This window comes from Chanos chanos, chromosome 6, assembly GCF_902362185.1.
Source record: "Chanos chanos chromosome 6, fChaCha1.1, whole genome shotgun sequence".
Taxonomy (NCBI): Eukaryota; Metazoa; Chordata; class Actinopteri; order Gonorynchiformes; family Chanidae; genus Chanos; species Chanos chanos.
In genome coordinates this window covers 6,520,541-6,533,040 of record NC_044500.1, presented here as the reverse complement: position 1 = coordinate 6,533,040, position 12,500 = coordinate 6,520,541, and the positions used below count along the sequence as shown (strand labels likewise).

At 43.4% G+C, this 12,500-nt stretch overlaps 2 protein-coding genes across 2 annotated transcripts in view; one reads left to right on the top strand and one right to left on the bottom strand.

Annotated features, from left to right (window-relative positions):
* mre11a (MRE11 homolog A, double strand break repair nuclease) overlaps positions 1 to 5,420 on the bottom strand; it is a 35,219-nt gene extending 29,799 nt beyond the window's left edge. Inside the window, exons 1-5 of the mRNA XM_030776836.1 lie at positions 5,398 to 5,420; positions 4,969 to 5,101; positions 3,408 to 3,568; positions 3,123 to 3,210; positions 1,418 to 1,559 (exon numbers count right to left, since the gene is read on the bottom strand). Coding sequence (XP_030632696.1) covers positions 1,418 to 1,559; positions 3,123 to 3,210; positions 3,408 to 3,568; positions 4,969 to 5,101; positions 5,398 to 5,420 — 547 coding nt within the window. The remainder of the gene's footprint in view (positions 1 to 1,417; positions 1,560 to 3,122; positions 3,211 to 3,407; positions 3,569 to 4,968; positions 5,102 to 5,397) is intronic.
* A 1,371-nt stretch (positions 5,421 to 6,791) lies between these two features.
* ankrd49 (ankyrin repeat domain 49) lies at positions 6,792 to 9,258 on the top strand. The gene is made up of 2 exons (XM_030778794.1): positions 6,792 to 7,001; positions 8,806 to 9,258. The coding sequence occupies exons 1-2, from the start codon at positions 6,792 to 6,794 to the stop codon at positions 9,256 to 9,258; spliced, it is 663 nt and encodes a 220-aa protein (XP_030634654.1).
* Positions 9,259 to 12,500: the final 3,242 nt, after the last annotated feature.

The window sequence follows — 12,500 nt, the reverse complement described above, 5'->3', positions numbered from 1 at the left end:
TTTTAAAACACAACTACGTGTTTTTGCTAAAAATGATAAAATACTCACACCGCCTACTGTGGACGTGTATGTTTTTTTATACTAAGACGTGTGTTTGTGAAGAAGTTTTGTTATTAAGTAGTGTAAAAATCATGCAGAGGAGGTAGTTTTTTGAGTGTGGTTGAGGAAGCCTGGTATAGTTGTGATCATCTGTGTACAGTTTAGCAGACGTGCAGGTGTACGCGCATGCGCGTGCGTGTAGGCATTATTTTATACGGTATATGTTTATATGTTTGGTATCTGTAAACAGGCACATATGTGTGAGGACTCGGTAAACCGTTAATCCACAGACACGGCTTTGGGGGGGGAAAATGTGAGATTTAGCAGAATTTTGGCATTTGTGATGATAAACATTCAGGAATAAGGGAACACGAGATCCAGCACAGAAAGAACATTCTGTTCTCTTTCTCCTCTGTTCTCTTCTCATTTCTCCCTCTCTCTTTCTTTCTTTCTTTCTTTCTTTCTCTCTCCTCTGTGGTCCAGAAGAAAACAAGAAAAACCTAAGAACATTTCTCCACACGGGAGCCCTCTGATGGGTCGGTGTGACCCAGCTGAAGTGTAGAGACAAGCTCTCTGTCACCTTAGCACTGTCTCCCTCCACTCAGAGACAGCCGTGAAGAATAATGAGAAAGTCATTATGTAGGTGGACGGCGGGAGACCTTTTCTGAAAATGAGCCTTTACTGTGTACGCAGAGGGAGGGATTTAAAGCTGATCCAAGTGGACCAGGGTCACGTCTTTCTTCACCTCTATCTCACGCACACTCGTCTTCCTTCCCTGGCTCCTCTCCTCTCCTCTCTCTCTGTCTCTCTCTCTTTCTTTCTTTCTTTCTTTGAATCAGTGCCAAGAGAATGAAAAGGATGACAGTGCTGAAAACTCTCTACTAGAAAATGAAACACTGAGCTCAGAGTGAAAGGAGGAGAGGAGAGGAGAGGAGAGGAGAGGAGAGGAGAGGAGAGGAGAGGAGAGGAGAGGAGAGGAGAGGAGAGGAGAGGAGAAAACTTTGAAATAAGTTGAGGACTGATGGGGCTACTGTCACATCCATTAATAAAAAACCTCCACTCGTTTTCACACCCACACGCAACCAGCGTGAATGTACTGAGAAGACATGGGCGATGTTTCTGTGTATGTTCCCTTGACTTTTCGAAGACGTTTTAAGCTGTTTTTTTTTTAAACGAACCTTTCAAGGTCTGCAAGTGCACCGAAGCGGTTCAGGGATACGCGTTTGACGTGTGAGCACTCAGAATGTGTTTCACGGTCAACTCAAATGTCAGTCCGTTCTAAAGACCGCTGAGAATTACCTTGCACCCATCGCTGCACTAGTGGGTTCTTTTTGCAACCAGTCAAAAGTGAACGTGATGACTTTTGTAACAGGCTCACCGATGCCATAGAGGGCGATCCTGGTGGATCCTTTCTGCAGCAGCAGGGGGCTTATCTCCAGTTTCTCCACGGACCGGCTTCGGCCGAAATGATTCAAGAGCCCGGCACAGCTCAACAGGTCCAACGCACACAGACCGTCAGCCTGTGAAACACCCGGGGGATATTACACAAACCTGCAATGCTCAAAATTCATTCTTTCACACACACACACACACACACACACACACACACACACACACACACACACACACACACACAGGTGCTCTCTCTCTCTCTGACACACAATCATCTGTTTTTTTTTTTCTCATCTTCCCTTCAGGCTACCATAAAAAATTGAAATGGAGTAATTTACATGTTGCTCGTTCAGCATCTCTGTGTCCGCGTGCGTCTTGATCGATCAAAGGTTTTTGAGATAAATTTATATAAACCTCCTCTGAATAGATTTCAAACGCATCAGGTGAAATCCTTCTGCGTCATCGTCACACCTGTGGGGTTCACAGCATATTGGAATCGATGTTCACCGTTCCAGTCTCACGCTGTTACGTGGCGCGGCGTTCGGTCCCGAACCGGTCCCGAACGCAGAACGGAGAACGCTCGCGTCTTTGACTCGTTCCGACTCCCAAGCTCCGCGCGATAAAATCGTTCCGTCTGCTGACTAACGTGGTGAACCGAACATGTTTCGAATGACAAAGCGCACCAGTGAGACAGAGTTTTAAAACTGATCAGCGATGAAATAAATTCAAAGAGCGAAGCTTCTCCTTCAGACACAGGTCACGCTACGTCTTTCCACGCGGAGACGCTCATCTCTGTCACGTTCCACTATGTCCTCGAAACTGCACCACGCGCACGAATGTCTCTACGGCCTCCCTGCAGTGTCCAGGACACGTTATATAACATGAGGCCGTGAGATTTATGATTGGATCTCAATCTCTCACTGATCACTTCTCTGTATAAGACCTTTAGTTCAGACATCTCAGTTCGGTTTTTTTTTTTTGGGCTGAGACGACTCAGCGTATTCATCTTTTAACGCTTCATTATCTCTCCTTTTATGTTCATCTTCCTTTACTGCTGGACTCGTTTACTTCCAACTTTCATTTTTATGCTTTTATTTGTATTTCAGCATTACTTTAATTCATTTCTCCTCTCTGTCCATCCTGGATTTCATTTTTTTTTTTTTTTTTTTATGTCGGCTCCTTCACTAACGTACCCTACGCTTCCACGTTTCTTTATTAAAAACTCACGCTTTTATGCTTTTTTTTAATTTTTCTTGTTATTCGATTTCTTTAAGCATTCTGGGTCCTGCACAGCAGTAGAGAACTTAATTAGAATTTTTTCTTTTTTTTTTTTCTTTTTTTTAATGAAACAGGACTAGAGTGAAGAGTACCCATGTGAGGAGCAAACACATTAAAAATGCATTGATTGCATGTGTAATGAGATCCCTCTCCAATGCGCCATTCCTTCACCCTGCGGCGGGCCCCGGCCTGCTTCAAACATAACATTATCTAGAACATAACTTCCTCCCTGTTTTTTCCCTCCGTTTCACACTCTCTGAAACTTTCCCCTTTTTTCACTCTCTAGCAGTCTTCTGTTTCTCCTCCTGTCACTCACCTTCTACCTTCCAAAACACACACACACACACACAAAGCAGTCTTGTATAATTTAAGGGGCAGAACAAAAAAAAAAAAAAAAAAAAGTCTGATCTTACCCCTGTTGGGTCGTCATGGTTACCATGCACACTAAAGATGGGGATGGAGATGTTAAGGTTCTCGTCCTGGTAATTCACCCATGGAAACCTGACGAAATCACAAAATCGTCAAGTGGCTGTGACATATAGCGTGCCCACAGCAGGGGGACATTTGATCCTTTCAGCTGAACACACATGTGACGTGATTTAAACTGAAGGTGTCTCTTGTACACTGTTAGTCGTAATGACTGTGAGTTAGTATTTAGCGATCACAGATAGCTCAGTTCAGAAACTCTCTTCTCTCACCTGCTGTTGCCAAAGTTGACAGCCTGGTCACTGAGGATCTCAAATAGGATTGGCGTATCACCCATACAGTATTTCCTCATGATCTCAATACAGCTGTGCATGGCTTTACGAGAGGGCTTATTGTCATGAAACAGATCCCCACCCAACAGAATAAAATCCACCTGCAAAACACACACACAAAATGTATATGTATATATATATATATATAAAAACATAAATAATATAAATATACACACACTGAGCACTTTATTAGGAACACTATACTGATACTAGGTAGCGCCTCCCTTTGCTCTCAAACCAGCCTCAATTCTTTGTGGCATGGACTCCACTAGATGTTGGTAAACAATCCTTTGAGATGCTGATCCATGTTGACATGCTTGCATCACGCAGTTCCTGCAGATTTGTGAGCTGCACATTCGTGCTGTAAATCTCCCTGTTCTACCACATCCCAAAGCTCCTCTCTTGGATTCAGAGCCGGCGACTGGGGAGAGCCACTGGAGAACACTGAACTCGTCGTCACGTTCACAAAAACCAGTCAGAGAAGACGTTTGCTTTGTGACGTGGTGCATTATCGTGCTGGAAGTGGCCATCAGAGGATGGGTAAAATCTGGCCATGAAGGGATGCGTGTGGTCAGCAACAACACTCAAATAGTCTGTGACAATCAAGCGATGATTTAACTGGTATTAACGGGCCCAAAACGTGCCAAGAAAACATAACCCAACACCATTATACCACCGCCACCACCAGCCTGGACTGCTGACACAAGGCAGGTTGGGTCCATGGATTCATGCCGCTGGTGCCCAATTCTGACCCTACCACCTGTGTGCCTCAGCAGACATCGAGATTCATCAGACCGGGCTACGTTTTCCTAGTCTTCAAGAGTCCGGTTTTGGTGAGTCTGTGTCCACGGCCGCCCCAGCGTTCTGTTCTCGGCTGACAGAAGCGGTAACCCGACGCGGTCTTCTGCTGATGTAGCCCGACCGCCTCAAGGTTCGACGTGTTGTCTATTCTGAGATGCTTTCCTGCTCACCACAATTGTACAGAGTGGTCATCTGAGCTACCATAGGCTTTCTGTCAGCGCAAACCAGTCTGGCCGTTCTCCGTTGACCTCTCTCTCTCATCAACAAGGCGCTTCCATTCCGCAGAACTGCCGCTCACCAGATGGTTTTTTTTTTTGCTTTTTGCACCGTTCTGAGTAAACTCTACAAACTCTTGTCCATGAAAATTCCCAGGAGATCAGCAGTTACAGAAATACTCAAATCAGCCTGTCTGGCACCAGCGATCACGCCACGGTTGACATCACACGTTTTTCCCTATTCTGATGGCTGATGTGAACATTAACTGAAGTTTCTGACCCGTCTCTGCGTGATGTTATGCACTGCACTGCTGCCACACGATTGGCTGGTTAGATAATGGCATGAATAAGTAGGTTTACAGGTGTTCCTAATACAGTGCTTAGTGAGTGTATGATAATAATCATCATCATCATCATCATCATCATGTTCTTCTTCTTCATCAGTGTGTCTGCGTGTGTGTGTGTGTGTGTGTGTTTGGCTTCACCTCATTCTTTTTGGCACACTGCATGATCTCATCGAATGTCACAAAAGTGTCATTCCCCCGAACAGCATCTTTCTCCAGGTAGCCCAGGTGGATATCAGTGGCAATGAGAATCTTAAAAGTGTCATCATCATCCCTGAATAAGATCAAAAACAACCTCATTCAACAGAGTAAGGGAGAGAAACTGCGTGTGCATGTGTGTATGTGTGTATGCAAGTCAGCTTAGAGCTTTGCTAAAAAAAAAAAAAACTTTTATGTTACACTTTAATTAGCAATCTTTAGAGGTCCCCCAGCTGACTACTATCAAACCAAACTCTGGGTTTAAACTTTTTGTTAAATATCTATAAAGCACACTCTTTTTCAACGGGTGTACCAAATATTATGTAAGCAATCTGCTCCAAGATTATACAGGCAAACTGTAATGATATTTACACTGTGTTTCCGGAAGATGTCATCTTCAGGCTCGAGCAGATAAAGTCGCGGGCTCACAGGATTCTGGGTACACGTCCCTAGTGAATGACAAGACGGTCAGGAAAGTCGGACAGGTGAAATCATGTCAGGGCATGTGTGTTGCAAGTCTTTGACATAAAAACAAACCTGAGGTTGTTTATGGATCATAGGAGTAACCGCTGTGCTATGATAGAAATTAGAGAAATATATGTGGCCTCAGGAAGAAACCCCCGCACAACACAAGATTAACCAACATTGTATGAATACCCATATTAGAAACCGTATTAGAAAAGTTCTATGAGAACTTCGTATGCCTTTTAGTAAATCACTGCACGAATGTGTCCTTCCAGTCCTGGAAGTGTATCAAACTCACATTAGTTTCCAGAGTTTTTGCTTGCTAACTAAGGCTAAATTAATTTAACGAGTAGATTAAAGAAAAGGGCCGCTACCAATGAAGCCTACGAGAACAAGGTGACTGACAAGCCCAAACACGCATTGACTCACATTGTGCTTTTTCCAAAAAGTCAAACAACACTTTGCAAAATTTATTTTTTACCTCTAAAGACTTCTGAAAGAACGTCCACATGTGAAATCTCGCTCCCACGGAAATTGTCAGTGATGTTTTTGAGGGAAAATGTAAAAGCGCAAGGGATGTGTAGTTTTACGTCGCATTTTCATAGTGATATTGATTCGCCTACGAACTACATTTCCCAAAAGTCACTTCCGTAAACAATCCGGCGAACGGGCGACATATGAACACAGGGAAAGCTAAAAGAGGGGTTGACTCAGGTAAGTAAAACGATGGGGAGAAAACATCACTGACCAAATCTGACATTTATCGATCGCAATATATCTACCAAGAAGTGAGAATTGCATGACAGCGTATTTCATCCCCAGACTTTCAACAGTAGAAGGAGAGTTACATTAACAGCTAACGAACGTTGCTGCACGCGGCATTGTGGCCTCTATGTTTTGATTCCCCAAGCATACAATATTCCAACCGCTTCTGCATTCTTGCCGAATTTCACCCTTTCCTTTCTTCGTATCCGGGTTATTAAATATTGGTTTCTCGTCTCTTCAATGATTCAAACGTAGGGGTTGTTATTGCCTCTACTGTCAGGTGGAGAGGGAGAATGAGAATAGTCATGCTCACCCAAGCCTCTGTTCTCAGACACACTTTTATCTTGTAGGTGTTGTACAATAGGTCCCTGGTGTCAGGCTTCATTGCTGCAGGCATTCTGACGGCGTACGCGCGACCTACCCCTCTGACCTGACTCCCAAGCAACAGTGTACAATCATACTGGCATTGCAGTAGAATAGGATTCTAAAAAAGTTCGCTCTCTCTCTCTCTCTCTCGGATGAACAAAGATTGTATGATGGATGTCCCCGAGGGCTTCAATCAGCTGGAACTGCTTGAGACGCACGGTCACATGATTCCGGTTGGTACAGAGAGCGCCTGGGAGGATGAGGATGGTGGTGATGAAGATGACGAGGGGCACCGCAGTGAGGAGTGGTACCAGCAGCAGGAGATGAAATTAAAAGATAAGCCTTCGGAACTCTTGCTTTGGGCTGCAGAAAAGAACCGGGTGAGTGTGAACAAACACACATGAGATGGCAGTGATTCTCAGTTGTCTGTAGGGGCTTGTGAAGCATGTAAGCACACGCACACACACACAAACGTGAAAAATCTGGAGAGAAGAAAGGCCGAGAGCACACATCCTTGAGTAAATATTATCGATTCTTTTCTCAATCCCTTTGAATCAGTCCGTATACATGTTTTATTGCTCATTGTTCTCTCTTGCAAGACAGAATATTGTGAGTTGTTGGGGTTTTTTTTTTTGTTCGACACAAACGCAAAGTTGCTCATCTGGATAATACTTGAGTACATTAAAGTCTCTCTGAAGGATTTTTCTGGGAGTACCCCTGTCATAACGGGTAACTGAGCGTGTTGTATTTTGGGCGAGGGGTTTGTGTGTATTTTATGATATTGTTTATATTGAGGGAGAGACTCTAAAACATGCAGTTAAATAAATAAATAGTTAAATAGTAAAATTCTCTTATCTATCCCCTTCAAAAGACAACCTTCCTAGTGGTGTTTTACACACACACACACACACACACACTCCCCACTTGTCTTTCCCAGGACTGTTTTACACACGCACTTCATCTCTCCCAGAAGTGTTTTGCATACATATATCGTCCTTCACACACACACACCTCCAGGTGTTGTGGTGTTACCAGAGTGGGCAAGGTGATAGACACATGTGATGAATTTGAAGTGACTCCATTTACTGGTGAAAGCATGCATTGGATCATGTGTGTGTATGTGTTTGTAGATATATGCTCATGTACGTACATGTGTGGAGATATAGGCAAATGCATGTACATATGTGTATATAAATGCTAATGTTTGAGGAAAACTTGAAGAGATCAGGTTTTTCTGAGACATTAGTTCAAGAAGTGGAGGGAGGTCCTGCAGGAGAAAAGTGTGTGTGTGTGTGTGTGTGTGTGCATGTGTGTGTGTTACTGGATTCTGTTTCACAGTGTGGGGCACAAAATGCTGCTCCCGACTAAGTTAACAAAGTGTTTCTAAAGTATAGTGTTGTTATTGGTAAACCTAAAAGCGTCAAAACATTTCTTTGGTTAGGGATAGGTTAGTATTCTTTACTTGCAGGAAACTGGGAGTCAGTGGGATTTCCACCACTTAGATATGAATACAGACTTGTGAGTGTGTGTGTGTGTGTGTGTGTGTGTTTGCTAGTTACGGTATTTAGTGTGGGACCTTTTGAATGTCATCTTTTTTGATGTAGCCAGTCATAATTGTATATCACATTTACTTTCCTGACAAGCATGAGGACACTCACTGTGTTACCAAATGTCACCAACCTCCCAGTTTTGTTGTGGCATTTACGGGTGTTCGCAGAGGGCTAGGGCAGGGTCAGTAATGTGGATCTGATTATACATTTCACATCTCTTGAATCGTAGAAGAAAGAATCTTAAAGACTACTTTCTAAAGAGTTTGACATCTGAGATATTTTTACAAGTTTATGAAAACTTGAAAGCATATGCCCGCATCTCAACGTGTCCTTGCCTATTGAAACAGATAGAATTCAAAGATGTCATCAAACGGTTTACATCTCAAGAACAGCTTTACAAAGTTGTTTTTTTTGTTTTGTTTTTTTTTTTTCTCCCTCACTCAGACCTTGAATTTTTTTTTTTTTTCTGTCTGTGGCATTTCACGACTAAACCTCTGTAAACCTCTGTCTGTATGATTGCCTATGCTTGTCTGCCTGTTTGCTCTTAGACGAACTTTTTGAGAACATTTTCTGTCAGAAAGGAGTCCGTTGACAGGGTTATACTTACTGTTGCTCCTCTACCTCCTCCGTTCAGCTGGCCACGGTGGAGCGTCTCCTGGCGGGAGATCCTTCTCTTTTGCGTTGCCGTGACGAAGACGGTTACACCCCTCTGCACCGTGCGGCGTACAGCGGCCATTTAGGCGTGGTCCTGGCTCTTTTGGCTGCCGGGGCAGACGTTAACGCCAGGACCGCGGACGAATGGACGCCTCTGCACAGCAGCTGTCGTTGGGGTCACACGGCCGTGGCCTCCTGCCTGCTGCGGCACGGGGCGGAGGTCAACGCCATGACGTCGGGCAGGCTCACGCCCCTGCAGCTGGCGGCGGGAAACCCTTTGGCCGGGCAGACGATAGAACTGTTGCTGTCGCAGCGCCTTCTTGACGCGGGACTTAAAAACAGCGCCGGGGAGACGGCCTACGAAATCGCCCATCGGACAAGTCCTTACTACAGTCTGTTTGAAGTCACCGAACCCTGCAATAACGTATACTAACTCGCCCGCAGTGCACACAGACAGAATGCACTCGCGCTGTAGTGAGACAATGCATGCAAACTCACTCCGTGTTCAGTAGAACAGGTTTCAGAATAGTGTTTCTGCACCAGAGTGCTGTTACATACACATCTGTAAAGTGTAATCATATTATATATATACTGTGAAACTTGAAACAGTTTGTTTTATTAAGTTAAGAGATATAACGTGTGTGTGTGTGTGTGTGTGTGTTTGTTTGTAATTTTTAGGAGAAAAGGGTCATATTCTCATCATTAACATGATAAATATATATACATACACATCTGTCCTTAAAGACCCACGTACAGGTGATCATTTCAAAACTGAAAAGAGAACAATCATTTCATAATGCAGACTATCTCATTTTTGAAATGCATTAATTTCTTGTATGAAATTACAGTGGCCTTTCGTCCAGTTGATGGGTTTATTTAAATTGAGTCTACGTATACACAGAAGCAATTGGATTCTTCTCATCAGAACATGAAATTAACTTCTCAGAATGATAAACCAAATGGAAAAGTCATGACAACTAGACCACTCTTTACAGAGTCTCTTCTTACATTCATCTCTCTCTCTCTCTCTGTGCGTGAAGTACATTCTTCTGTGCATTTCAGAGAAACAGCGTGGATTCTATCATTAAGATGAAGACTATGGTTATGGTCTCCATAGCAATGGGGAAAGTTTTTATTTAATAGGCTGTGGGGTGAGGGAAGTCAGTTTGTTCAGACAAAAAAACATGAATAAATTTTAAGCGTGACTGGCCCAAAGCTGACATCAAGATTGCACCAACGCACAACATAATAATTAGATGAAGACATATATTCACACTGGACGAATTAATATCACGGTACAAGTTATTCATAATTAACAATTACGAAGTCTCGTTGTTAATTTGAATGTTACAGAAACTCCTAAAGGTCAATTAAACACAAGCGTCTAGAACATTCTTTCTTTAGAGCTTTTTTTTTTTTTCACAGCACTGTTTCTCAATCGGGAATCCACCAAACTGTACGTTTTAACTGACGCCCAGCACCAGCGCGCGTAAATCAAGTCGACCAATCAAGTAACAACAAGCTCATCGGTTGATCGATGACCTGAATCAGGTGCGGTGGATCTGGGGGAGAGAGCTGTGAAACTGGGCTGTCCTGGTTGGTCTTTAAATTGTGAGTTGAGACACATTGCCTTACGGGGACGTCACCCGGATCTCTCTGGATAATCAGCTTCTGAAAAATCCGACCAGACTTCTTTTTTTTTTTTGAATGATTTTCATCGGGTGAATGTGTGTTCTGCTTGCTCTTGGCCTTTGAAGACAGATCAGAGGCCGTGCATTCGGGGTTCTTCCTGACTTATAAGGTCATCAGAATCCTTTGAACCACTGCTATATGCCCTGCTCTGCTCACAGAAGATGGCCTTACCAAGCTATACAACTGAGTCTGAAACCGTGAGAAATGCTTTGGGCATGTGCTTGTTGTGTAAGGATGGCGTATATAAGAGTGTTTGCCTGCAGGGTTTTGAAAGAGCCTTTAAATGAACAGGAAAATTACCCTGAACATCAAATCAACAAGCCATTTATGACTGACCCCAAACCCCAAACAAACTCTCTTCAACGCAGTGATGTAAGGAGAGAGAGAGACAGAGAGACAGAGAGACCAGGAGAGAAGTGACATGACATTCTCAGGAAACTGACGCAGGGCCAAACATGTACCCATTCATAGAAAAGCTTGTGTGTGTGTGTGTGTGTGTGTGTGACATTAGCGAGCTCCCTTGAGCAAATAATTTTACAGGCATTCTCTCTCTCTCTCTCCCTCTCTCATTCTCACACACACACACACATCATCATCATCTTTTAGAATCACTACTCATTCGCCCTTTGTGCATTCTGTAAATTGTCTCAGTCTGAGGAAACAGTTCCTTCTCCGTAATTGCAGATGTGACTGACAGCTAATTTAAGCTTCTCACCAAACTAAGACCTTAATCATTCAATCCCTGACCGGCCTCAGCAGAGAGAGAGAGAGATCAAATATGCCAAGCTTCCTTTGATTTATTCCGATACTCATTTTTCCTAATTATATACTCTCCATTCTCACCATCTGTCCTTTCCCTACGCTGGTTTATCAGCCTCTCTTTTCAAAAACCCCTTTTTCCTGTTTTTCTGTGCACCTCCTTATTATTTCTCAAGGAACTTTGTATGCTCTCAAATATCTTTGCAAACCGCTCTCACGTTGATTTCCCCTTTGCGAGTTCAATGAAGGATTTAAACTGGCAAACAAACAGTTTGACTGCTAACATGCAAACTGACGTGATTCTAAAGCTACTTAAGAATTAACCCGTTTGCGGTTCCGTTTTTGGAGACATTCATTGTCGGGTAGCACTGATGTCTGTGGATCATGACTTGCGGAGACGAGACCCCATTTTTCAGACGGGGGATTATTTATAACGGCGAAATGGCGAATGACGCTAACATGACGGTGCCAAACAACTGCTGTACTTGGGCCTTTTCATGTTTCATATGTCAATAGCTAGGTTATAATTGCACGTTCACCGGTCTTTCTATATTCCCACCTCAACCCATCACCTGTTATAACACCTTGAACAGGTAAGTGTTATGTTGTGAGCAATAGTCATGAGCGACTCAGTCGGTGCACACATTAAGCGACGGCTACCACAAACAAAAAACAAAAACGGATTTTCACTTTAGATTCCTCCTTTACGATGGCATCTAACTAATATGCTGACATATTTCAGCTCGTTCTGAGATGCATAACAGACCACCTGCAGTGGTGCTCTGTGGTCTGAAACAAGGATGCAGATTCAGCACCTGAAGAGAGAGAGAGAGATACGTACATACATACATACATAAATAAATACATTCTGGAATTCTTTTCAATACAAACACGATATTATTCTATGTTTAATGCATCTGCAGTGATTTTCCGAAGCTGGACATGTTCTGAGTGTTTTCCCCTTTTTGCCAACACATTTATGAGACAGTCTATTTACGCATTCGCATCAGCCAAAAACTGAGGTTGGTTCTCCAGGATGTAAACAAAGCCCCCTTTAAGCAGCCGGGCGAGTTCAGCCACTGCCACGTCGAAAGTTTGAAACGCTTGTTATATCAGTAAACGCTCTTGTTCACCATGAACACGCTGGTTGTAAAACTATTCATATCACACGTAGTCGGCTGGTCGATATTGACATTTCTCCGAGATTTCGCCTGTGTCGTTTGA

Bases quoted from the DNA above. Each gene is read 5' to 3' on its own strand.
- ankrd49 (XM_030778794.1), top strand. From the start codon at position 6,792: ATGGATGTCCCCGAGGGCTTCAATCAGCTGGAACTGCTTGAGACGCAC. The intron at 7,002-8,805 runs GTGAGTGTGAAC...TCCTCCGTTCAG, and splicing joins GGGCTGCAGAAAAGAACCGG to CTGGCCACGGTGGAGCGTCT.